At 40.5% G+C, this 27636-nt stretch overlaps 1 protein-coding gene across 3 annotated transcripts; it reads right to left on the reverse strand.

The window, feature by feature from the left end:
- Positions 1–3238: 3238 nt before the first annotated feature.
- On the reverse strand, positions 3239–27355 carry fgd5b (FYVE, RhoGEF and PH domain containing 5b). 3 transcript variants are annotated; one of them, XM_073468971.1, is made up of 21 exons: positions 27236–27355; positions 23793–26286; positions 17958–18111; positions 17459–17517; positions 17334–17364; positions 16702–16853; positions 16422–16578; positions 13239–13326; positions 13106–13156; positions 12624–12682; positions 11436–11507; positions 11166–11234; positions 8872–8955; positions 8521–8600; positions 8234–8330; positions 7977–8114; positions 7694–7796; positions 6398–6528; positions 6138–6263; positions 5811–5968; positions 3239–4298 (listed from the first exon to the last, which is right to left on the reverse strand). In XM_073468971.1, exons 1-21 carry the CDS (start codon positions 27243–27245, stop codon positions 4262–4264), a joined length of 4350 nt encoding a protein of 1449 aa, XP_073325072.1. In that variant the 5' UTR covers positions 27246–27355; the 3' UTR covers positions 3239–4261. The 3 variants fall into 3 exon arrangements, with proteins under 3 accessions (XP_073325072.1, XP_073325073.1, XP_073325071.1); XM_073468972.1 differs by having other exon boundaries at positions 6165–6263; positions 13239–13329; XM_073468970.1 differs by having other exon boundaries at positions 13239–13329.
- Positions 27356–27636: the final 281 nt, after the last annotated feature.

The raw sequence follows: 27636 nt of genomic DNA on the forward strand, positions 1-27636 counted from the left end.
AGATGCCAGGTGACATATTATAAAGAGAAAGTCCACATAAGGTGGAGGCTGGGATAGATAGATGGGTCAAACAAACACAAGACTTTTATCTAGGAGACTAGTTTTTGAGTCCTGTATGAGAACAAAAGTCAATGGTGACTTCTTCTAACTTGTGTTAGGGAAAAGTGGAAAGCTACCGAATTCAGTGCTCGGGGTAACGGCTTATACCACACAGGCCGAGTGCTTAAAAAAGCTTGAAGAAAAGAAAGAGCCAAAGAGAGCCGCCCCGAAAAAAAGAAACAAGTCATGTAAGTGTGATGATGTAAACAGAAGGGAGTGGATTGCGAACTGCAAAACAGACAGGAGGTTAGCCAAAACAACAATAATGCTGACAGCAGCATTAAGTCTGTAATGGAGATGTGAAAGGAAATGGTGCCAGGCTGCCAGCCTGACTGGATCCCAGCTGGTCAGCTTTCATTTTTCTGGGAGGTTTTGTGTTCAGTGGCAACAAAATTGCAGAATAAAAGCAATGTTTATAGGAACCAGTTGTGTCATTAATTATTCTATAGCCCATAAACTGTACAATAAAACAAAATATACTTCTTAATAATAAGCTAAAGCAAAACTAAACCTGTCTCCTGGCAACGTCACATATTATTTTAACCGAAACCATGATCTTTTCTAATTTTACTGTAACCAAGTAGTTTTGGTGCCTAAACCGAGCCAAACTGCCACTGTTTCTCAACGTTAACCACTCGTCACATCTGCTCCCCACAGACGTTTATAGGGAAGGATTGATGAATCACCTTCACGGAAAATTGGATTTTGGCGTTTGCAAAGTTGGGCTTTTTGTACGCAGATTGAAGAGACTGAGTTTCTTTCCAGCAGAGAGTTGGCTGACATGATCAACGTCATTTGTTTGTTATATGTGAAGCTAGCGTAGCTTAGCATCAAGGGGAAACAGCCAGCCAGGCTCTGTCCAAATGTCCAAAATCCACCTAGCAAGTCATATCTGGATTGTTTAATCCAAATGAAATTGAATATGTGAAAAACACAATTCGTTTTGCACGCGTTTTCTGATGGAGTATTTCTTAGACCGGAGCACTGACCTCCTGGAGTCTCTGCTAGCAACTGTCCCTGAGCTTCAGTTCTAGGGTGTGTTTTGTTAGCAACTTTCTCTTACTGTCTCCAGACTTTTTGCTAAACTACGTTAACCAGCTGCTGACGCTTGCTTCATATTGAACGGACAGAGTGTGGTATCAATCTTCTCATCCAATTCTCAGCTTAAAAGCTAAAAGCTATAACCCAAGATGTCAAACTATTAATTTCAATATTAAAGAAAAAATGTACAATCTGACTATCTTTGTGTTGGCTGAAAGGCTCCGGAGAGATTTGACATTTCTTAGTGACAGCTGCCGGCCCCGCTGATATGTGTTTATACTGCTCTCTCTGCAGATAGTTGCTGAGGACAGAATGGTCACGAGAGAATGGAGAGCATGATGTCGACTCTATGTTTAGGCAACAGGGATAATAAATGTTCAGTCAGAGGTGCAGAGTGTGCTGAAGGCTGTGTGTTTTTCTCTCTGTTTGTCCTGCACAGGGAGAGTGGGCTATTTAAAGCTTTAGGGGAGGTGGAATAGGTGTAACATTGACTTGGCAGTGTAGGCTGCAAAGAGTTTGCAAAGTGGGACATAAGAGTGCGTCCCTCTATTCTTCCAGCATCTCCAACATAATATTTTTCTCTCTCCCTCTCCCCGTCTCCGAAAGGGTGCCGAGAGACACAAGACAAGGTGCAAACCTAGAAATGTCAAGCCAATGTCAAGTGGATGCAGCTTTTGTCCCCCTGTGTCCTATTTCTTGGTCTTTTTTATTTAATTCTGCGTCTATTATGTAATAAAATCTTTTCTTTTCCCCTGAGGCTTTGCTGCCCACACAACATTATGAGCGATGAGAAAGCATGCTGTTGTAACTCACGACATCAACACAAACACTGCATTGCCTTCTCAGACTGAGGCTGAAAAAGACCGGAAAGTTTGTAGAGTTCACACAACTCAGTTGTTAATAAAATGATTAGCTCAGATGAATATTTCAGCTTTTTTGGCATCAGTTGTTAATGATTTCCGAGGCTGAGCACATATAACTGAGCTGAATGCATCCGACCTTATTGAGTAGGCTGTGTGTGTATGATTGATTATTTGCTTCTCTCTGCATTGCTCCTGCCTGCAGCAATATGGAAGTAAGCTTGGATTATGACACTGTTGCTGCCCTGCTGTAAAGAAAAAGCCTATCTTTTCCACCATCAGTCCCACAGAAAACTTTCATCACTTTATTAAATGAATCAGCACATTCAGAATCAACTGTCTACTCCAATTTTTGTCTCGTCTACCTTTCAACCAGCTCAAGTCAACGATTTCCTGTTTCTTGCTGCTTTGCTCTGACAGGAAAATCATAAGCAAAAGGATGGTTAAAATACAAACAGGAAAGCTGTGTTTAACGTACGGAACCTGACATATAACACTTCTGTATTCAGGTAAAAAAAAAGATATTTCGACTGATTTGTGCTCTGTTGCGTAAAGATGAAATCAAGCACACTTTTCATCACAGCAAATTAAGAGTACTTATTGAAGGATTCAGTGAGAAGGAACAGGTGTAGGTGTGGGGTGGTAATTCTTGTAAAATCTGTCACTTGTAAGGAAATTGTGTTTTGTGTCTTAACCAACGTTAACAAAAAGAGAGGAAACACTACAAAGATTTGAGAAAAGTGAGGCAACAGAGGAGGGAGAAAACAGAATTGGGGCTAGAGAGGGAGAGCAGAGTGATGAATGATCTGTCCTCTATATAGGACGAGGTGTCTGCAACTTTTCAGGAGCCCCAGAAAGCAAACTTTGTGCCTGATATTATTCTGGGTCAGGAAGCCTCAGGGGGAGACGAGAAGCAGAGCAGGCCTGGCCTTTCTTTGGCCGCATAGCACACTGGTCTGTGTGTCACTCAATCCCCGGTGTCTTCCCAAGTGTGATCTGATGCAGTCGCCAGCTTCGTCAGAAAAGGCCACACATCCACTACATGTCAGCGCACACAGGATACGCTCATATAGGGGGTGCTGCAAGTGCAATGTTTCCATTTTTGACATATTTACAGAGCTCCATCAGTGAGGACACAGTGACAGGAAGTCAATGACAGCCGGTTGTGCTTTAATGTTTAACCCACTTGCCATCTAGAGGACAGGAAGTGAATAAAGAGAAAACACAGACACAGGCTGTTTCCATCATTATAGCCTCTTTTACTTGATTTTAAAATAACATTGTTAGAAATTTAAACTAAATAATCATCATCAAAGTACAGTACAAAGTCCATGACACTGATGTAGATCAGTGAAATCATTGATTCAGGGCAAAACAATCTGCACACATCTGGATCTGGAGTTTTTATACAGATAAGAATTTACATTATGCTTGTCTTGGATGGAATTGCCACCGTTTTTCTCAAAAAGCATGTCCATTACGTGAAGTACAGTTGGCCTCTATGATGAAGGTACACTCATATTCCTCTTTAAGTTTCATTCCTTTTTATATCAGTGCAAAAAAGCATATTTATCCACTGGCAGGACCATCTCCAACAATACAGTACATGGCAAAGCTACAGACACATCTTTACATATAAAATTACTCATTCTCTGATACAGCCTGTGCTTCAAGGTATTAGTCATAGAGATGCTTTGAATCCAGTGGAAGAACACATGTTGAAATGAAAGCAAACTAAATCATTTTTAGTTGAAGGCCATTCAGCATTTGCATTTTTGAATGAGGTTGCATTCAGCCTCTATGGAAAGACAGTAAAATTACTGTGGTTAAAGTGTGTGTTCAGTTATTCAAATGATTTGCTCATGTTCTGAAATAATAGATGCATTGGAAAAATCCTAGAATATCTTTCGTCTCTACGATCTACGATCCTCCCAATGATTTGGAAGAATGCGGCTGACCAGCTGCTGAGGGAAATACAGGACACATCAATGTAATGTTCCACACAGGCAGGTATCTGGGCCAACGCCTCTCGCTGCTCTCAGCATCACACCTGCTGTAGCAGCAGGCAGGGGACACTGGAGGTTGACAAAGTAGGTAATCGTGTCCCCTCTCAAAGAACACCATGTCTTCTTTTATTCAGTCCAGCCAGGCAAGTTAAAACTTGCAGACATAATCAAATATTGTGTTTTATTCTGTGTTCCCTTCTTGGTGTCACAGTCTGTTTCCGAGCAGAGGACGAGGCCGTCCAGATGTGGCCGGCCCTATAAAACTGTGGCTTCCTCCATGGCATTAACCCACCTGTATGAGAAGAGGATTCCACATTAGGGAAGAACAACATGAGCTGCAGTTGTGCTGAAAGAGTAATTTCCGTCTACTTCAAACTTTCAGCTATGTGCTTGGCGGCATGACAGACAGCTACATTATTAATTGAGCTAATTTTATAGCTCGCTTCTGAATTTGAAAATGTATAGTATTTTGCCTTGAGGAGTGAGTTTTATTAACTTTGCTGTTTCCGTGCACACAACTCATTGCACACATTGTTGCTGCTCAGAGAAAACACTCAAACAAACACTTAGTGAAGCTCATATTTCCACTTCAGACCATGTAATCAGCAGTGTTGGGGAGTAGTTAACTACATGTAATCAAACTATATGTTTAACTACATTGTGCAGTAGCTTGCTGGTAGTTCACCTACATTCATTCAAGTTTTACTACTGAAAAAACAAACAATTTTGGGCCATAAATGGAACAGAAAACATGAATATATTAGGTATCAGTTATTTTATTGATTTATCTAACAAATGTTCAGAGAAGTTGTTACATGCTATTTTAAAAGTTACCTGGCTAACTGAGTAATCCTTCCTGGTGCAATACCTCCTGCACCTGAACACTAGTTTGTGGAAGTCAGGTATAAAACCAAAGCTGACATTTCTTGCACTTTCCCATGAAAAGTGGGGTATTTTATTTATTTATTTATGACCTGTAAAAAAGTGGGCAATTTTGCAGTAAACTCAATTAAGTAGCATTTTTTGCTGGCATGTGACTTTTTTGTATTATATTTTATTATAATTTCACAGAGGTGGCAAAAGTAAAACAAAGACTGGTAAAAGTAGAAGTACTGATTCAACGTATTTACTCAAGTTTAAGTAAGAAAGTACAGGCTAAGTATAAAAGTAAAAAGTGTCCCTTTTCCTACTGGTCATTTCTGTGTAAAGCTAACTGAACCTGAGGAACAGACATTGTAGGGACTAAAGGTAAAGGTTGTCAGAAAAATAAATACTCAAGTAAAGAACAGACACCTGAAAAATCTACTTAAGTACAGCAAAAAAAGTATTTTTACTTCAGTACTTTCCACCTCTTTATTTTCATATCCAATGTACAATTTTTAAAAAAAAATAAAGTAGTTAACCAAACTTTCTTTCTGGCAGCTTTTCTGTGGTTCAGCTTCTTCCAGTAAGAAATAATTGGTAGCTTGCAAAGTAGCTTCACCAACACTGGTCAAGGATGACATGGCCGTTATTTGGTCAAGAAGAACAAAATATAAATCTGTTGGAACCCACTGAGCAACTGAGAGTTATACATTTGACTGTTTTTCTAAGTTTTCTCCCAGATAGCAACAACTTATCAAAAGCAGCCCTGTGAGTCATTCACACTAGCAAACACATCAGCTTATGGTGAGTCTGTTTTAGCTTAAGTCAGCAAGACAGGACTTTCATACTACAGTAAGTTATATTTGCACAGTGAAGTCAGACTAAATCTTGTAATTGTTGATATAAGAAAATTTTCAAACAGCTGTCAATGGCTGCTCACCTCTGGGCTGTGTGGTTGTCCACAGCCTTAAAGGTGTAGTACAAAGTGTTTTTGTGGTAAAGCTGGAAGATGTTGGCCTCCTCCTCCTCTCCCTCCTGCTTGTCCGGTAGCTTCACTGTGAAGCCCAGCAGAGGTAAACTCTCCGATGCTACTTTCTCCTGCAGACACAAAATTCATTAGCAGAACATGAATGGATTAAAGTACAGTAATGTAACTGAGGGCATTTTAACACTTTTAGTTATTTTCAGACATCTGACGGCTTTCACTATCTATTTAAGTGTGAATATATGCTGTTCAGGTTAAAGGGGAGTGCATGTTTCCCCTCACCTCTTGACCTCGATAGGTGTAAAGCACCTTGTCTTTTAGGAGGAACCACAGTCTTTTCCAGCTCCTCTTGCTCTTCTTGCTGCGCTGCAGATTGCCACTAATGGAGCCCTCCTCGGACACGGTCGCCTGCACAACGTAGGAGCAGGAAAGGATTGATAATTGGCAATGTTACTTAAAAAACATGGCATTGCTGACATCCACATAAGCACTGTGCAGTGAACCTCTCTGCAGAGAGAGAAACGGACATGTTGCAGGTGTACCTGGTTGAAGGAGACGGTGCCTTTCCGATGTCTCCAGATGTTGGGAGGATGCATGTTTTGGAACACAGCAGAGAGAGGACGACTGGAGCGGTTTGGACGAGGGCTGTTCTTACCTGCAGACACGTCTCCACCTGCAGAAATATACACATGCCTTTTACAACAGAGGACAGGGACCAGACTATAACACCACACTGACCAACTAAGAAACATAGACGGTCGTTGCACAACCTCTGTGTCTGAACTATACCGCAGCAGAGGCTATATCCTTCTGTGTTGAGTCATAGTGAGGGTATGGATAAGTGACCACGGTTACTCTTCCAATATGGTAACTTGTTTTCCACAAATGTGAAATATGATTTTGGAAAGAAGGAAAGGAAAAAAGAGAAGAGGTTTTCCTTTACTGATGAAAATTCATTGAAACTTACACACAGATTAAATAAACTTGAGTGTGAGCTCACTACCGAAGTATGAAACACACTAATCATCATTTGTTTATACATTTTACATGATCTTCATACAATACCCAGTGTCCTTTGAACCTATAACAGCTTATTATATACTGGTGCAACTGGTACTGATGTATCTAATGTAATTTTTCCTCTATTTCCACTAGCCTCCAAATGTACCACCCTCTCTGTTTTATGAACATGCTTCCTGTAAAACATCTGCCAACTCTGTCTGATTTCAGATCAACTTCTCCTTCTCAGTTTCCTCCTGGAGTCACAATTCTCCTGTATTTCTCCTGATTTTCACACCATTTCCCCCTTTTAGTTATCATAACCTGTTTCTGGCACTGTCTGTGGTCTAGCCTAATATACGCCTCGTCCTCCTCATTGAGCGAGAGACGCACAGACAAATGGACAAGAGAAAGAAATACTCAAGCAAATTCTAGAAGTCCTGGAGAAACAGACCTACACAGACTCTCTAAGGGTCAGGGGCAAAAAAATGATTGAAAATGTATTACTTAAAGTTTACTGGGAATTAAAAGTAAAATTAAAATTATATAAAAATGCTGTTGTACTTATTATGTTGTTGTTTTCATTCTTTAAAAGTCACCAGAATGCAGAAAAACAGGGGGGATGACCACAGACTTGCACTTTGGTTTTGAAATCCTATTTCTGAGGTGTCAAGGTTGGCAAGTATGATAGTGGGTCCCCCACTGATTACAATTAGTGATGTTAGGGATAACCAAATTGCTTCTCATGGTTGCAGGAAGAACAGCGATACTAAAAGTTGTGGGCTGACGAGCAGACTGACAAATCAAATTGATGATGAATTCCAAAAATGTATTCCCACCTCTTTTCTTCAGCTCGTTGTAACAGTGATCACACACTTTGGCCATGCGGTCTTTCATGTATTTCAGTGGGTATCTGTTCCTGGAGCAGCTCCGACAAACAATCTGCATTAAACAACATAAATTCACCACAGATTATATCAAATACACATTAAAACGCTCAGGAAACTGTGAGTGCATGCAGCACAATAAACACTGGTTAAAGGGACAATATTTATTGCATCCTGTCTCACAGATATTGAAGTGTTAAAGGAGCACTGTGTTTGATTTGTGTGTGTGACTCACTCTTCCGCAGCCGTGGCAATGGTGTCTCCGAAGAGTGAGGCTGAAATCTGATGTGCAGTTCATGCACATCATCACTTGTGAGACTGGAACAAGTGTGGGAGCTTTCTCTCCCAGAGACAGACGCAGACGATCCCTGCCCTGGAACAAACACAGAGAAAAAACCTGCTGTATCACATAGATATTGACAATGATAACTTATAACAAGAAAATGTTACAATGACTCAACAGATCAATACAGAGAAGAAGAGTTTGCTCACTTCTCCTGAGCAGCTGTTGAATGCTACAGATCCCCGAGTGTGTTCGGTCACAGTGCGGCTCAGAGTGTAAAACCAGTCCTCTCTTTCAATGAAGGAACTGCAAAAAATACACAGAAACACACAACACTGTTATTACTGAAATAATTCAGTAGGTGAAGCCATATAAAAGTTATTAACACCAAATATGGACAACATCGTCTGCTGTAGTAAACATTTTACACAATTTACATATTTTAAATACAGATATTATCCATTATTCAAACAGGACCCAGTAAAGTTTGACCCACCTTGCAGACAAAGTGATGGATATGTCCATTCCTTCAATCCTCAGTGCATTTTGGACATTTTCTATGATGGGTTTACTGACCTGGGAATCAGTAAAAATCATAAATCAGAACAGAAAGACAGAGAGAGAACTAAAGGGCAAACATTTACAGTCTGACAGTTTGAGAAAAACATATTTTTCTATTCTCACATTCTCTCTTTACTGCAAACGAGTAAATCACTTAGTTAAAAATCCATTTCTTTTAATGCTTTCATGACTGTTTTTATTTCTTGTTTTAATTGTACATCAACTTATGTGGGATTGAAGTGAAAACATGGTTAAACAATTAAAGAGAGAACAAAAAGGCCCTGACCTTCAACCCAGTGAGTGGCAGAGTATTCTTCAGCCTGTATTTCCCGTCCTGCTGAGGGTAGGTGTACAGCAGCACATCATTCATCTAGTAACAGAAAGAAATAACACTTGTTACTCACAGTAAATCTGCAGAACACACAAATACATGAAAAGATACCATAAAAAAGTAAAACAGTCTGAACACTCAGCTGCCCAGACGTCATTATTCATGCAGGTGCAGGAATTCTCCAGTAGGTGGCACTACAAGCTTATATAAAACTCAACCTCTACTATGTGATTTCACACAGTTGATTCAGTGATGGGTCACACCTCACACCAAACTCAATGTAGTTTTCCTCTCATTTTTGGCACAGTGTTGACATAATCACAACATGCTGCAAGTCTACCAGCTCAACACACACACACACACACACATGCACAAACACACACATGCACACTCAATCTCCCCCTGAAGGGAACCAACCTCATCATCACCTCCACCATCGTCCACTCCACACAGTACAGATCTCTACTGCTTAACTTAGACCTCAAATATTAAACACAAACTCAACTTCCATATGCAATGTGCTTATTGTTGCTTCACTTGGATGTTTCACTCCACAGAAGGACAAAAAGTATGTGCAGAATTTGACTCTAGAAGGCTGTTATCACTTAAATCTGAGTTTAAGACAGGTATGGACAAGCATGACTTTGTGACATCACAACTAGTTTGGAGGCCTTATGGTCCAACATAAGACTTTAAGTGTGATGTGAAAACCTGCAGTGCTCGTACACTGAGAATTTACTTTTCAGCGACATCTTGTGTCCAGTAATGAAAGAAAAATATATGCAGGATTTGGGCAAAAGCTGGCAATATTTTGGTTTTCTGCTGTATATATTGTGTTGTGAAAAAGAGAGGAAATTTCACCAGATAATTAAAATAGTTCAATAGAGGCTTTGCATGTGATGTCACATTAATGTCAATATCATTTACAACCACTGAGTGGAGAGAGACTATGAGTAGCAACATTTTTAAGATTTATCAAATGCTACAACTTTAACGTTCAGTTTGAATGCACCAAAAACACTAAAACACATCTAACATGTGAAAGAGCTAGAGTTAATTTGTCTTATTTGACATTACGTGTCCCCTGATGTGACTATTTCGCTTGCACACATTGTGCTGTCCATGCTGAACAGACATTTGCATGTTCATCAATTCTAGATTTTTTTTCAATGAGGGAGAAGTAATGGATAAATTGGCAGAATTTTAACACTATGAGTATTTGTTCATGTCTTAAAACATGTCTTGGAGGGGATCTATAAATTTAAAACCCAATACTGTGAATTTTTATGATCATACACGAGTGGGAACAGATATCAAAGATGATATCAAACTGGATCATTAACCTTTGTATTATTTTTCCAGTGACTCATTTTACTCACTGCCCCTGTGTGTTTTAGTACTTTCGTTTGAGGCTGTCAGCTCCTGCAGACTTGTTTTATTGTGTTGTCTCCAACATTAATAATAGCTGATAACTCGTGATCACCTTCTGGGTGGTTAAACAGGCAGGATAAAAGTTATGCAGCGAGGATTAGCAACATTCCTCCAGAAGAGACGTTTTACGAGCTTTTTTAGTGTCGAGCCCAGACCACAAATTTTGAAAAAGCCACAGGAGGGAAAAGCAGCTTGTTTGATGATGCTCTATGGATAATTTGCGAAGGCGTGTAATTTTCTAATCTCTCTTGATTAAAACATTTCAGGGCTATCCCATCTCTCATTATGATGTTACAAACTGCATGTTGAGTTGAGTGTGTCCTCAGTCTGTTTTATTCACTCTTTTTCAACTTTCTCTTTCTTGGTATGAAATATAAAAGTTATTAGTTTAAACATAAAACTTCATTAATCACATCCCTCTTGCGGTTTACTTTAGTTACTTTTATCTAACTCATCTGAAAACACTGCCCACATTATAGGTGCTGCAGATACATCAGACTAATATTTAGCAGACAGGATTATAAAAGGTCACAGGTGTACATGGATCCTTCAGTTCATAAGGAGCTGGTGTTGACCTTCCCTGTGCTGTCAGTAAAGAACTGGCTCAGGAAGTCAGCATTCAGAAACATCCTGCCAGGAAACCCTGCTCTTAATAGCTCAGTCTGGACGCAGAAACAGACCAGACAGAAAATGCCAAAAGTTTAGACAGAGATGACTTAAAAACTCACCGTGGTTACATGATGATAATAAAAAATATGGCAAAGTTTAACCACATGTGTCTAGTAGCTTATGTACAACAAACAGGGAGCAGCGTTTACCAGAAACAGATGGCGGGGCTGTCGATTCTTCCTGCTGACCTTCATCAGGGTGCCCTCCTTCACAAAGACCTGATATAAAAAAGTACACATAAACTTCACGAGCCATGACACATGGAGGGCATCTGCAGTAATTAATGTTGTTGTTAAACCCAGGCCGGCTGGGGATTCCCAGCTGAATGATTGTGTAAAGGGCAACACAGGGGTGGTGCAGGGCAGACAGGGCGGGCTGGCAATCAACAGACAGAAACAATGCTGTTATCAGAGTCATACCCTGCCAGGCTGCAGCAGGTCCCGCTGGCCACGGACGCTGTACTCTATGTTGACCAGACGCAACAAGTTCTCCTGAGACACGAAGAGAGTAAAGAACAGAGAGACGTTGAAATAAAAGAAATAGTGAATAAGCAGTACCAGAAACCCCAAACAATTTTCTTCTGCTTGACTATTTTCACGACTCCTTTTGTTTGTTATCACCTGGATCAGGCTGGCATGTCAGATATTGTTCTCTTCAGAACGAGCCAGACGGCTCAAAAATGTCATAATTTGACATGAGACTCTATAACTGCTGTGTTACTAGCCACCACAAATGAGAGCCATGCAAAGTGGCTCGTTGAGATTTAGGAACAGTTATGCTTTGAGCTAAATGCCACCTCAACATGCTAACATGCTCAAAAATGACAATGCTAACTTGCTGGTGTTTAGCTGGTAAAGTGACTGTGAGTGGTGAAAAGTTACTAAGTACAATTAGTCAAGTACTGATTTAAGTACAATTTTTAGGCATTTTGTAGATATATTCTGCTATTTTACACTTCTACTCCACAAAATTCAGAGGAAACTATTACTTTTTTCAGCATTTATATGAGTCTTTAGTTCCCTGTTACCTTGAAGATTAATGTCAAATGTCAAAATATCCCTTATTAAGTAAATTGTCATCCAGTTTTAACATTAAAGATCGAATTAGTGTCAAAAAAAGGTCAAATTTTATGGACGTCTTCACATTTTTGTGCGTAAAACCTGTGATTTATATCTATATGGTAACATTAGAGATAGGAGACTGGTTTTAGTGATATCATTTTGATAATTTGCTCATATTTCTTCTTCTGTTTACACTTAGTCAAATCTGTACTGTGAAAAGTGACGCTACATTTACTCAGAGAGCAGTTAACTTTCCGTAACGAGTAATCTGTTTGGGAGCCAAACTTTAGGTGGATGACTGGACAGGGAAGAACTTATAGTTGTAAGGGGTCGAGCTGTTTATAAATGAAGAGATTTGGACTCTTTTTCAAACCAGAGACTTTTGTCACACAGACACAGCCCATATTGTTAGAATTACTAATGTGAGGGATGCCACTGATGTGTGTCTTAATGTCTGTGTGCTCTGTACAGAGGTTTAGGTTGAAAATAAGATATGTTGTTCTGGATGCAAATGTTTGTTTACATGCGCCTACACATGATACTCACCCCATGCTTTAAGCTGTCGTTTGCTTGATCTGCAATGTCAGACACTACTGCCACAGCAGCTGTATGAGTCAAACACAGAGAGAAGGAATCAGGAAAGACACTTAATGAGAAGAAGTGTAAATATTCACCTTAAATATTCATAATTTCTGAGATGTTTCTTTGTTCTTTGTCTCTGTGTAGAAAGTCACCAAATTTAAAACTCAAAATGAGTGAGGAGCCCGGCCGTGTCAACAAGCCTGGACTGGGTTGGCTCCCTTATCGGAGATAAAAGATATTGTCTCTGACACGGGTCTTCTCATGAATTACACATGAAATGACTGTCTGGAGGGTTACCAAAACAAAAAGAGCTACATTGGCTCTCTCACGGCCATCTCTCCATGCCAAATGTGAACAAATACATTTGCTGTGAACAGAGCTACAAACACAGAGGCTCTCCTGTGAGCCGCTCTGTCCACACTGGCTCTGCTGTTTGTTTATGGTACCTTGGGTGTCTTCATATTCCTTGGAATCAGGGGAGAGGTTGTTCAGATAATCTGTGAAAGGAGTAAGAGAATGAATGCAACCACTATGAGTAAAATATGTTTTTCCTTGATTCATCCTTTACACATGACTCACCGGTGAGGAGCATGCGGTATTGAGCCACACGAACAATGACCTGCAGGAGCTGATGTTTTAGAGACACGTTCTCCCCGGCTGGGCTCTGCTGCTGAGACAAATCAACCAAATTCAGCATTTTCACTGTATCACTGCTACTCATTAAGAAACAGATTTACTGAAATAACCCACATGAACTCTGGCCAATGTAATATTGATTAAAACAATTGACAGATATCTGAATGTGTAAAAAAAGAAAAACTTTGGCAAGGAAAGTGAAAGTTGTGCTGAGAAGCAAATTATAAAACATCACTGGACCCTTGAGTAGCAGCAATACTCATATTTTAAGTGTGAACAAGGGCCAATAACACAGACTGCTGGTCAGCACAGCACCTTACAAGAAAACAAGTGTGTGTACGCTTGTTTGTATGTGTGAATCTGCAAAGACAGCCATGCTCACACCTCTACATACTTTAAATTGGCAATTTGGCTTTTACTGATCATTCTGAAGTAAAAATTGATTGCACGGTGTAATAGCTCTAGAAAAATGGCACCATCTGAGTATTTTTCCCACAAAAAAATGAAGGCAGCATTACGGCACAAAAAAGTGCATCTGCCATTGGGCAACCAAAACAGTAAGAATTGTTTTCCCAGGTTGCTATTCCCAGGTAACAGTGGAACAACTGGAATAACTGTGGACAGATGGGCATTCACTCTATGGTGTTTCCTCTTACCACCGAGACTTTAGACAGTTCAAAATCAACATTATTTGTTAGTAGGCAGGTTTTGTTACTTACTGATCTAGTGATCAGTTTAAGCAGAGGGAATTTTTGTCCTGCTCTTTTATATAATGATCATATTTCAGTTGTGAAAAGTAATAAAGTAAAGAAAAATTAAAAACATTGGTTGTTTTACATGTTGTCTTATAGGTCAGATAAGTCCGGCCCCTTGGCACTTTACGTTTTTCAAATCCTGCCCTTCTAAAAAAGTAGTTGAATAGGCCTGCTTTAAAGGGCATACCCTTCTCTTTGAAGGACCACTTTTGCTCATGTGTTACTCTAGTTGCAGTTAATATTATAGTTTGTTTGCTTTTCTGTCATTTGTTTGCTTTGTTTTGTTTGGTAGTATGTGAATGTCTATGTTGCAAACTATTGTGAATGTAGAATAATTCTCATTTGTAATAAATAAAAAAACTCAAACGAAAGGTGTAGAAGTGAGCCCTTGTTGCGGCGCTATTGCGGAATCTCTGTATAAAAGTGGATGTTGACTTACATTAATATCCAGAAGACTTATCCTATCCATAACCACCACTAGCGAACCCTTACCATAGCCTTTACAAGTGACCTAAAAATCAGCTATTTTCCAATTGGGGAACAATTTGCACCAGCTGTCCTCAATTAACTGGTTGTGCGTCTTTAGTAATATTAAACTGAGAGCTTTAGTTTTTTGGTCCTTGGTTGAATTCAAAAGTGTAGGAAACTATTCTGTCAGCTGTTTCCTGTGAAAACTAATAATCAATAAAACTAATTAAAGAAAATAATGTGAAAGAGCTTACTGCACTGATATTAAAACACAACAGGCTTAAGAGAATCTCAGGACTTTTAAAAATGAATGCTCTTAAATCAGACAGAGAAAACTGTCCACCTCTGCAAAGACTTCTCCTCCGTGCTCTATAAACCGAAGGGAAAAATAATGAAAACTGTCCATGGCTGGATAATACCTGATTGTAAATTAGTGGATAGTGAACACATGCTGCAATCTCCCTCTTGAACTTCCAAGCATACTATCGTATCATTTTCTATTCAACAGTGTTGTTCAACAGTTTCATCTTCCAAACTTATCAACTTAATAGCTGGATTGTTTGAAAAATGCTGTCTTGTGTCTGGTCATTTAATTGATTTAATTAAAACTCCTCACTAAAGTGCATCGTCTGGATGTGTTGTGGAGCTCAGAAAAGCTGCTGGGAAACACATCCTACGTAAAATTTAAGATTCCCCTGTTTTCAAAGACACATTCAGTGTTTAATTGTTGTTCTGAGTGGCTCATACCATCATCTATTCTTAACATCTTAACATACAGTCTGTTTTTCCTCCGGGTGTCATGACAGTGTCTATTAACAGCCAAGAACATTGTGTAGGTGATGCTTTAAATTAAATTACTGCTTTTATTCACTTAGCTGTTGGCCTTTTGCTTGAACCTGTTAAAGGTTTGCATCTTTTACTTTTAGTCACAAGGGACTCTCTCATACTGAACTCTGCTGATAAGAGATGATGTGAAGATAAGGGAGACTCTTGATAACAATCAAATGTGTGAAGTTATATTGAAGTTTTCAGTTATTCCAAACGGCAAAACCTTCGTATGACACATCAGTTAGGGAAGAGGAGGACAAAGAGCACATAGATTTCTCTCGCTGAAGAGCCAGTGAGAGTATTAAACGTCATATATATAAAATACACTTGATGTACCCAACTGTGTTTTGTTTTTTAATTTGCATACCAGAATACAAATACAGAAGTACGAGCTTGGCCTGATGGTAAGTAAAGATATTTGTCATAGCTCTGTGCTTTCTCATGAAACCGCTCATGAAAGCACAGAGGCCCTCTGATTTGACCTTTTAGAGAGATCTATTCATATCGTGTTATGTGTGACTAAAATCTTAATCTAAATCACAATTTTGACAGGGTTTAACACTAATTTTTATAGACTGTATTATATGTCGCGTTACATGTTTTGAGTTTAGAGTTAAACCCCTTTTACACTGAACATAAAATCAACACCCACTAACATCTGGCTTCATCAACGCGTCAAATGAATCCGCAGTAGTTACGTGTAATGATTGGCTCCAGCTTCAATCAACTGTGAATGAAACAAGACACCTGGGTGAACAAGCCCAGGTGTCTTGTTTCATTCACCCCATTTTCGAAGTTCCGGATGTTGGCACTTAAATATGTTTCCACTGAACATCGTTCAGTCAGTGTTGAGTTTGAAAGAGAATGAAGTGAAAGATAGAAAAAATTAACCACCATAATATTGTCACCGGCCTCCAAGCTGCTGACATTGTAACATCGAATGTGACACACCAGAAAAAAACAGAAAGGCAAACTCGTCTATTGGCATTTAGCGGGTCTACCTACATTTAAACAACCCGCATATACATGCAAATGTTTGTGTAAAACTGTAACAGAGAAGGACGGTAGCACTGACCTCAAACTGGTGAACAATGGCTGCAAAGGCAGGTGAAGTTCTGCAGCTGTCCTCCAGCAGGTTCATGCTTCGGTCGTAGTGGCCGATATAAGTGGTGAAAACCAAGAACTCTGCTTTTCTGGATAAGAAGATGTCTGCAATCCTCTGGCTTTCCTCCCTGGATGGAAAAACAGAGGTGAGATGGAAGGGAAGCAGCATGCAACAGTCTTTACATGTAAAATGCTTTCCGAGCTGCTTTAATGTTGAATTCTGTGGAAGAAAAGGGAAGAAGAAGTCTCACCAGTTTCGGATTCGATTCTCCAGCTCGTTGAGGATTCTGCGATGCAGCGTGTAAACATCAGGCAGCTCATTGAGAATCTCTCGAAGCCTCTCTTCATCCAACACAGCTTCCCCCTCGTCTCCGACTGCTGCCCCCACTGCTTCCCGAAAGTCCTGGTGCACAGGCGAGTGTGGAGAGACGATTATATTTCATAGTTTACATTAAAATCTAACTAAACTTAACATTTCACCACAGTCTGCTTTTCTCAGATGCTTTTCCTTCCATTCTTCTGTAATAGTATAAAAAGATCATATCTGACAGCAGGGAGTACATGAGCTATTATATCAAGAGACATCATCATTGATAAGAACGCCGGAGCAGTGGAGGTCTGGTTCACTAATTTAATCCCAACACCAGAGGGATAACATCTGGGAAGGGAAGTGAAAGGGAAGCACTTGTTCCTCCCTCATTATCACTGCTGAGGTGCCCTTGAGCAAAGCATAAAGCCCTAACTGACCCAGTGGTTCTGCTCAGGGGCCAGCAGATCGGCCTATTTTAGAAGCTACTGTAATTCCCTCACATAGATAATATCTAGTTACATACATGAGAGTTATATTGCTATAGTAAATTGAAGGAGCATATTGATAACTTACCTCCTGCAGGAGCTTGAGGGCTTTCACATGTCTGTGGACAGACATATAAATACACGATTAAACAGGAACCTGATTAATTTGGACCGATATGCAGAGATGACCGATAAGGGAAATTAGCAACTTACAATCTCTCCGTATCCACCAGCTCTTTGGCGATGTAAAAGGCCCTGGATCGTCCGTCAGGCTGTAAACAATCATAGTATTTACTTGTAATAAGCCCAGGGTTGGGAAGAGCTAAAGCATTTTGGCAGCAGTTCAACAAATATCGCTGGCTCCTCTCTCCACATCGTCTCCAAGCGACAATCAAATTCTAAATAATGAGGACAGCCGTGTAGTAGCCCATTAACCTCCATTAACCCGCATTAAAATCGTGGCTTGTGAGGGCAATTTTGCATTGCCCAAAGAGAAAAACATTTCACTTTGTTTTATTTTGTTCTGTTCTTCAAATATGTCATTATATCTGCCGACCATGGTGGCACAAAACAAAACAAGTTTAATTTTCATAAAATCTATAAAGAACATCTAAAAATTCACAATAGGAATCTAAAATTCCCACATTGGTATAGAAATAAATTGCTTTTTTCCATCTTTACACAAATGCAACAGACATTTATCAGAACTTACCTGTCTGTCATAGTTGCTGTCTATGCCTCCTTCCTCCTCCTCTGAGGTACGTCCTTGGTCTTCCTCACCCGCCATCTCTCCCCTGACATCACCCACTAAAACAGTCTGTGGAGCGACTGCCACTGAACACACATTGTAGGCTTCTGTGTAGGCACTGGTGAGAAAGAAGGGGCTCAATAAACGGATAACTGATTCCTGACAAACAAAATCAAACTGCCATCTTAAACTTCAAATAGCTGCATTACAAGTGTGAGGAAGGTTACTTTTGAAATGTAATAGATCACAGATTACTAGTTACAATGTTAAAAATGTATTAAGTGATTTAACTATTCTAATTACTTTGTCAAAGTAATGTAACTTTTTATTTTTTTTTAACTTTTGGATTTCTTTTGAACAAATGAAAAACTGGGCAATAAAGCTGACAAGTCTTTAGCTTCGGCTGACACGCGTGGTCGGGAAATGAGCCAAACGTAGGCGTTCTTGTACAGCGAATGATTCAAAGCAACTGACTGAATATTATATTCTACATATAAGCTTTTAACCAACAATTACCTCCACCAAGGAGGTTATGTTTTCACCCGTGTCACATATACGACTGAGTAGATTTTCATGAAACTTGGATGGAGGATGGGTCTTGGCCCAGAATAGACCCCATTAACTTTGTTGCAGATCCTGATAAAGGGAGAGATCCAGGAATTTCTTTCTCACTCTCTTTGACATTGCGATGTAGGGCATTTTTTCAACATTTTCACATCTATTTTGTAAATTAATTACGTAACATGTAACTAGTCACTCCGTAAACATAACAATAACAATATCTGTTCTACTCAAGTGGTTTCCAATCTTTTTTAGCTTGTGCCCCCTAAAATGAAGAAAAGTCTAATTTAGCCCCCCAATCGCGATTATCGCCTTGTTGAAGATATGATTACTGAGCAGTTCCTCAACATAGTAATTAATTCCTGCTACGATTGTTTAATTTTAAACATTTTGGGAATACTTTGTTCACCCTCTTATCTTTTTTCTCTTTCTCGTGTCTTACAATAAACATGTAGCTGGGAGCAGTTAGCTAAGCTAAACAAAAAGTATATAAAAATCAGTACATAATCTGCCTACCAGCACCTCTAAAGCTGCTTGATTGATTTCTGACTGATTAACTTTTTATATATTGTTTGGCTGGGAGCAATCACTTCCTGGAGTCACTGGTGATAGCGAGGCAACTGTCACAGGCTAAGAAATCATTCGCAAGATATGGTTTTAAGCTTAACGCTGGTAGACAGATTTTGTTAGCTTTGGGCAGAGCCATGATAGCTGTGCCCCGTTTCCAGTCTTGCTAAGCTAAGCTAACCAGCGTATGCCAAAAACTTATATAAGTGTATTTCCCCAAATCCCTACTACTTATTTACTACTATTTACTTACTATTTGAGGCACCTATGTGAAGGTTTTCAGTATTTCTCAAGACAAACCTATAATCAGCAACATTTTGGAGAGAGGAATAAATGTTCTTCATTCTTATACCTTAATCATCTTTGACGCCTTGATGGGGTCCTGACGCCAAGGTGGGAAACAAATGGCCAAGTCTTTAAAGTAGCACTTTTTACCATTCACTACAGGGTTTTTACCACAACTTTGACGCAGTGGTTACATAATGTGAACTGTGTTCAGTCCTCAAACCTCCATCATTTGAGAATAAATCAGATGAATTTCATTTAACCATCCAAACCATCTTTATGGTCCTTTATGGTGGTCTGCATTGAAATATCGCTATAATAAACATATTCAGCGTTAGAAGCAAATGTGAATAGATAAAACATTGCAGGTCTGGAGAACCAATAAAGTGATCCTGAGGTGCCTGCGGTGACAACTGTACCCGACCAGGGACGCATGTCAGTGTTTTATGCTACGAGATTCTCTTCTGCAGGGAGCACAAATGAATATGCTAATGGCTGCAGCTCAGCGGGGAGTGTAAGATATGCAAATACAAACACATCCTTAAGTTACAGTAGTGATGCATTAGTCCTCTATGTGACCAATTGCCTTGCCAATGTTCCTGCCATGTTTTACTCCAAGCACCAGTGGATTTAACCCCACTGAGATGCAAATTATGAACAACATATGTGAGCAGTTCAGATCTCTGCACCACACACATTAGAGCTGCATGGCCCATTACTGCTCAGGGGATCAAACTTTGGATGAGATACCAGGGAGGGGGGTGTTTGAACCTCAAACTACATGAACAGTTTCTATATTAGGCTTTTATATCACTCCACATAAACTGCCTCTGCCTCTTCTCACAGTCCTGCTCTGTTGTACGAAGGCTCAAGGCAAAATCTATGGAGATGAATTACAGGAGCAGATAAGAAATAGTAATTTTCTTTTCGCCTCAGGTTCATTGGTGAGCCTATTTGTTCCGGTGATAGCAGTGATGGGGCAAAGACGCCAATGATCTCCAAACTATGATGTGCCAATATTGTCCCTTCAGGGTACTGTAAAACTAACAGCCTCAACCACTGACTCCACTGTCCATCCAGATATTGCTTTGCTGTGATTACTGTTTTCACTGGAAGCTCAAAGTGTGTGGAAAATGACAATCACACTGCTGTTTTTAAACAGTTGTTATTAAAATTGTGTATTTCACAGTGGCGAAGCAATGATATGAAAAAGAGAAAGAGAGAAAGAGATAAAACCTAGTGCTAAATGAAGCATCCAATGTTTTTACTAAACTGTGAAGTCTGACTTGTCATTGTTCAGAGACATGTGTTTTTCAGGTTTATTTTAAAAATGTGTTGAGTCAAGGCCATGGCTGTATGGGAAGGGGTACAAATAAGATATGTAATAAAAGAATAATGACATAACATGGAACCTGTTAAAGTTAATTTAATGGAGACATATTATGATCATGTTCATCTTAATAATTTTATTTTTTGGTTACTACTAGAATAGGTTTACATGCTTTAATGCTCAACAAACACTCTGTCTGAAACACTCTGTTTCAGCTCTCGTCTCTTTAGGGCATCCCTTCTGAATACCCAGACTGCTCTGATTGGTCAGCTCACACTCGCCTGAGCCAGCACCATTAACAACCACAGAGCAGCTGTGCTTAATTAATTCTTACTAGCAAACTAGCTGCTAGGCATAATTATGCAAATGTATGACATAGTGACGTAGTGTGATGTCACAAAGTCACTGAATTAAAGGCGGGACTACTGACGAGACGTTTAAGGAGCAGTGTTTTCTGTAAGAGAGAGGAGCTTCTGTTGGTGCGGACTTTGACCTTTTTGCCTTTCAAGATCTTTTACATGCACAAGAAAAAATTATACTGTAGGAAATAAAAAAAATGAAAAAGCATAATAGGTCTCCTTTATCATTGTTCAAGAGGGCAGCTGTTTACATATAACTTTTGTCTTACCTGACTGGAATAACAAAATTATTTTTATCAGACATTAATTATTCAGAAACAGGGACCTGGGGACAAGTCTTCCCATTATTTTCTGATTAATTAATTCATCATTTGGTCCATAATGCCTGAAAATTGTGGAAAAAGCCAATTGCAATTTCCTTTTTTCCAGAATTGCATGCTCTCATTGTGTGCTGTGAGACAAAACACAGAAATGTGGAAGAATCCTCACAATTGTGAAGATGGAAAAACAAATGTTTCAGCCCAGTCGCCACAGATACCTCAAAGGTTGACATTTGTACCAAACATGGCATATCACATTCACATAACAATTTTTCATTTCTAACCCTAACCAAGTGTTTTTTTGTGTGTAATACCTAACCGGAGCAATAGCACAGCATTGTTACAAGAGTGAAGTAACATAATAACATAATAGCATAACATAAAGAAACGTTCAGTTTGAACTTATCTGTGGTTTTGCAGAAATGTACTTAGCTAACATTTGTTGTGGTGATTGAGTTAAATGTTTGGCATTTTGCAGAAAAACACACACAGACAAAACCTTCTAAAAATTACAAACAACTATGTGACCAAATGCGGAAATCTGAAACTACCAGTACAATTACGCTCATTGTGAACCCTGAGAGTCTACACAGGCTGATATTTATATTCTGGATCACTTGATGCGTGCAAACAATAAACAAACGTTTAAACTCACTCATTTGAGAAAAAGACTGATGGGGGAATTAGTCATCATGTTGTTGTGACTGAAGCCACAGGATGGAGGCACCAGCAGAGTGAAGTAGGGGATACAATGAAAAGTGGGTGTATCATGTGTATTTTAGGAAATACAAAACATTAAGTTTTAATGTCAAGCCAAATCTTTGCCCACCATTTCACAAATCTAGATATTTCAGAGCCTCAGTTGTACAGTTTTTCATGCACACACAACAACCCCAGTGATGAGGAGGAACCACTGCAGTGTACAACTGCTGACTACAGAACATCCTGAGATTTTATCTCAGCCCGTTGTTCCTGACTGGATAGAGAAGAGCAATGACTCTACAATGCTCTGACTATTAATCATCCTGAGCGGCCGGTATGATATGGGCACAGCCAACAGGAATGCTGGGGGGATGGGTTAATGTTAGCACAGCATGGCTGATCATAGCAACAAATATCACCACAGCAGGGACACCAGAGGCTCTACCTTCAGCATCAACACAGGAACCTGTTTTTACCCCTCAAGAGATGATTTATGAATGAAACCAGCCTGTTTTCACTTAGATCTGAAGAGACCACCTCTACCTCCACCTCCAGCATTTCCTTCTCTACCACCCAACATGCCTCAACAGCACACAGACACATCACAGCTCACTACATCTCACTGCATAGCAAAAGGGAAGCTACTCCGCTGTCCTCTCTACTGTAACTCTCATCACCACAACCATGTCTGCTGTGACCACAGCATCAGGGGACTCAACATAATAAATAGTTATAAATCTTCCTCCCCAGTGGCATTGTTAAACCCTCACAGTGGCCGAGCAGTAATAAAAAAGACTTGTGCTCAGCGTAAAAGATGGCAAAGATCACTAATATTATGTCCAGCAGCATCAATCTACATGAACACACAGTCACACAATGACTAGAAGCATGGCTCTACGGCAATGTCGGTCCATCATGTTGGTTCAAACTGACATAGTTCAACAACTATTCCATTGATAGCTGTGACATTTTGAACAGGTGTTCCAGAAGAGGGATCCTCCAGACTTTGGTGACACCTGGACATTTTCTCGAGCATCACCATCAAATATCAAATATGAATTTGTCCCATACTTTGTTTCATGACATAAACACCTGCAAAAGTAATGACATCCCCACTCGCCTTACGCTGCAATCAACTGCAAGTCAGAAGTCAATAATTTCTGGTCTGTCTGGTTTACCAACTTCATGTCCCAGTGCATTTGCTCAGGAAAACATGGATGCTTGCAGCAAACAGATATATGTATTGTTAAGATTAACATGAAGTGTAATTTGTGTGTGTGTGAATAAACTAGTGGACGGCGGAGCAACGCGGTTGTTCCTCGTCATTTAAAAAAGCAGTCTCATGTCGTCCACATTATAATAAGAAGAAACTTAAGACAAAGATGAAAGTAGCGAAGCCTAAAGATAGCCACGACAGTTGCTACACCACCTTTCTCAACAATCTCAACTTGGATGACCGTTCCAGTGCACTTTTATATGTCGTTCTTTCCAACCACTTTGTGAAAACATGATTGTATAAAGGACACATGGGCTCAGGAATACTCGTAAAACTGTTGTCGGTTGTTTGCAAAAGATTGTGTTCTGTTTTTATGTTTTACACAGTTTCACAACTTTTTTGTACAACATCATAGAGCTGCTAGCATGGCTGTAGATTCTTGTTGTCTTGTTTACATACCTTTCTGTTTCCTCTTCAGGCGACTGAGTTTTACTCTTGAACCCAGGGAGGCTGCTCATGTCCACATAACCGTCAGTGTCATTGGCAGAGGACAGCACTCGACACGGACGGCCAAAGAAGTCTGCGAACGGCGGCTGTCGAACAGGCCTCCGCTGTGGCACCTGAACATTCTCGTAATCCGAGCTGATGGCAGGAACATTCTCGTAGTCCGAGGTATCCGTGTTGGGGAAGGAGATGGAGCGTGGCTTGGTAAGGGGAAGAGGTGTGAAAGGCACACGAGAGCGATCCTCAAAGGACTCCACCCGGACGACGCTGCGATTGAGAAAGGCCACAGAGCTCCCTTTTGTTTTGCTGTCTGTGTAGAACAAGAATTTGGAAGCCGGCTCAGGTGAGACATGAGGTGTACCAACAGATCGTGAGTTGAGTCGTGGAGAGCTACTTATGCTGTGTCTATCCGGATTCAGCAGTCTGCTGGGTATGTGGTGGCTGGACTCTGCTGAGGCCTTAAAGGAAGATGGGTTGACATCCACCACAGGCTTGCTGTCTGTTTTCCGTCTAAATTTAAGCATCAGGAAGCGCTTAATGGAGGATTTCTTCTTCCTGTTTTTCTCAGATGAGTCTCCTTCGATGAAAAGCGAGGGGGAACTCTTTGTGATGGGCCTCTTGGTGATGTAGGCCAGCTCAAACGGAGGAGGGATATCCACTACAGATGTCGGAGTGGACAGGCCACTGGATGACAGAGGTGAGCAGCGGGAGAAGCTTCCAGATGAACAAATGGCACCTCCCTGTCTTGGGGATCCTTCCCGGTAGCTGTAGGCACCCGGAGACGTGTCCTGTCCCTCCATGGAGAGGGAGCGGGGGTACAGGGACAAATAGTGGGGCTTGGTGTAGCTCTTGTGCAGCATTGAGCTTAACATGGGGCTGCTGCTCATTGCAGGTTGTCCGAATCCACTCATGTAAGGCCTCTGAACGAACTGCACTCCCATCTCAGCCACATTATTATTATTGTGTTGCGACAGGGAGCGTGACCGCTTCTCTGCTGACCTCTTATCAAAAGGAAAAACATTTTCACCCTCTGAACTGTGGCCTGGCTCTTCGTAAACGTGCTCATCACTGATGTCCTGCTCCGTGTCCGTGGTGTCATCCAGAAACGGCACTATGTGACCATCCAGGTCCTCCAGATCATCTCTGGAGACATCGGAGTCATTCGGGGAGAGCAGCTGGCTGTCTGAGAGGGAAGATGTCAGCGATGTGTCCGTGTCCGTTGGCACTGAGATGGACACCAGCCTGAACCTTGGCTGGCAGTCCAGATGATTCAGAAAGGCCTCCGCTGCCTGAGCTTTGACATTCGCCCATTTCTGATACGATCTTACCTTGTTTTCATCAATGTTGTGGCAGCTGTTCCCATTGTTAACAACCTCCACGTAATCCTCAGAGGATTGTCCATTTTCTGTGGTTTCCGCATATTTCCCAACTGATAGTCCACTGTTGACAGACAAAAGTTTGTGTGGTGTGACTGGACTCCTTGGCATCATCTCTCTGTTAATAATGTCCTCCGAAGAGACGTAATAAGGCTCATGAGTTGGATCAACCACTTTGGCAACATGTCTCTTACTTGTATCGTTGACCTGTTTCTGGTCAAAGTCATAAAAAGTAATGTTCTGTAGGTTTTCTTCCTTTTCCTTCTCTTTGAGGCCACACCTAAACTTCAGGATGTTACATGTGATGCCATAATCAGGAGCAGATTCCTCATCTTTCTCCCCTCTATCTGTTTGAGAAACTGTATTGGTGTCGTTGATGGGGAGACTGGGTTCATCTGTGAGAGACTCAGTTAAATCATCTCCTGTTTCATCGTCCTTCATTTGGAGCTTTTCCTGCTCCTTCTTCACTTCAGCAGAACAGCAGCCTGCATCCTCATCAATGCTATTGACAGAAATGTCTCCCATTGAGAGGCCATCCGTGTCAGCCAGTGCCTCGCCCGCATCACAACCTTCAGCATCCATCTCCTCCGTCATGTCCGAGTCCACCATCTCCACCACCTCCTCTGAGTCTGCTGTGAGTCCACCATCGCTGACCCACAGTTTCTCCAGGGAGTCCACCTCCTCTGTTCGAGCACTGTCAGTTAACCTCCAGTCATCGTCTATCTTCTGAATCACGTCTTCTTCCTCTTCCTGTTCGTCCTCCACATTCTGAACATTTTTTTGTGGTGATTTGAGGATGTAGGCGTTAAATTGTTTCTCTACAGGCAACCTGACTGCAACCACTTTGTTTAGGCCGTTCTCTGCCTCATGCTCTTCATCAACCTCTCCATCTGAAGGCACTAAGCCGCCATTAATGCCTCCTCCCTGGATCCCATTAAGCTCTGGTTTGACTTGAGGTTTCGGGGCTATTGAGGGTTTGGGACCCCTGGCTGCAGACATGAGAGGGGAGGGCAGCTTCAGACTGGCGTGACAAACAAATCTTGGCTTTGGAGCAACAGAAGGCTTGGTGCAGTCTGAAAGAACAACAGGAAAAGGAAACTGTAAGATTATGTGCTTTAAAATAGCTTACAGGTCATTTGTATTGTGTCCGTGTGACCTAAAACTGCTCATAGATTCGAGATGTTGTCATGTGGTCACAAAATGTGTACAATATTTGCTAAAGAAATAATTTAGCAACCTAAAAAATCAACTTTCCTCATACTTTTCAAACTAAAAAATGGCTCTAAAAGGACAACTAATGTTTGCCTTTACATCCTTTGAGAAAGAGTACAAAATAATGTAAGGGATTTCCCTGAATCACTTCCTGTGATTCAAGAGAAACCCCTCTCAGGCTGCCTTCACCGCTTTGAGAATAAAAATTTTTAATGCAGCAAAGGACAGCGACAAAAAGGCAACACATGTAATTCATGAATATTTATTAACGCATGCAAAACACATGGTCATTTTCAGAGGTTTGATAAAATCAGCTCATTATTCCACTTTCCTTGAAAATAACAATCCACTCAAGATTTTAGCATCATGTGTTAATATCTACTCATAAACTAGATCAGAAAATCCTTATGTTTTTTAAAAATAATGGGTGTTAAACCTGTGGGTGACTACAAGGCTGGCTCTGGATTCAAAAAGCTCCATTGCTGCTAAATCACGTTTAAATCACTTTTTTTTCGATCAGAAAGGTAAAACATGAATTATTTACCAACGTTACACTGCCCTCTGCTCTGATATCAAGAAACACTGCATTAAACACACTTTGGTTTGCTTCACATCCTGTTGCTACCGCTGGACTCACCATTAATTCACAGAAATGTACAAAGTCAAATATTACTTGTTTTGCTTCAGGCTTCATGCTACTTTCTAAAAACAAACTAAATATCCACCACAAACCGAAATACGCGCTTTAATATAAGAAATATAAAACCACCGTTCAAAACCACCCATGTCCTTTAAAACAAATCCCCTCACCTGTGTTCATTTTGGCGAAGCGACCATCTCCAACATCTCCTCCACGGAAGCAGCTTGGATTCTCACTATTTCAAATAAAACATGAAAGGAAAAAAAAAAACGGAGCCAAACTCAGTTGAAGTGTCCAAATAGAGAGAGAGAGAGAGTGAGTGCGACTGAACACAGCTCTGTCTCTATCTTCCTCTGGGAGGGAGACGCTGCTCAGCTGATCGTTTGTGCGTCCTCCGGCGCGCAGGACGCGACTGGAAACCAAATGGAGAGAAAAGCCTGAACCACGACAGCAGGATCCCCTTTAGTGAGCAGCAGCAGATCCAAGTCAAGCGTTGGCAATGATGATATCAGCCTAAAACTGAATTTAAAAGGCTGATTAGTAGTTTTAATACACGTCACTAGTCATAAGA

The sequence above is a fragment of the Pagrus major genome, chromosome 6 (genome assembly GCF_040436345.1).
Source record: "Pagrus major chromosome 6, Pma_NU_1.0".
Classification (NCBI taxonomy): domain Eukaryota; kingdom Metazoa; phylum Chordata; class Actinopteri; order Spariformes; family Sparidae; genus Pagrus; species Pagrus major.

Excerpts from the sequence above, each read along its gene's own strand:
- fgd5b (XM_073468970.1), bottom strand. Across the intron at positions 13,157-13,238 it reads ATACCGCATGCTCCTCACCG|ATTATCTGAACAACCTCTCC; the intron begins GTGAGTCATGTG and ends CTCCTTTCACAG. Across the intron at positions 7,797-7,976 it reads ATTGCCACGGCTGCGGAAGA|ATTGTTTGTCGGAGCTGCTC; the intron begins GTGAGTCACACA and ends TGTTTAATGCAG.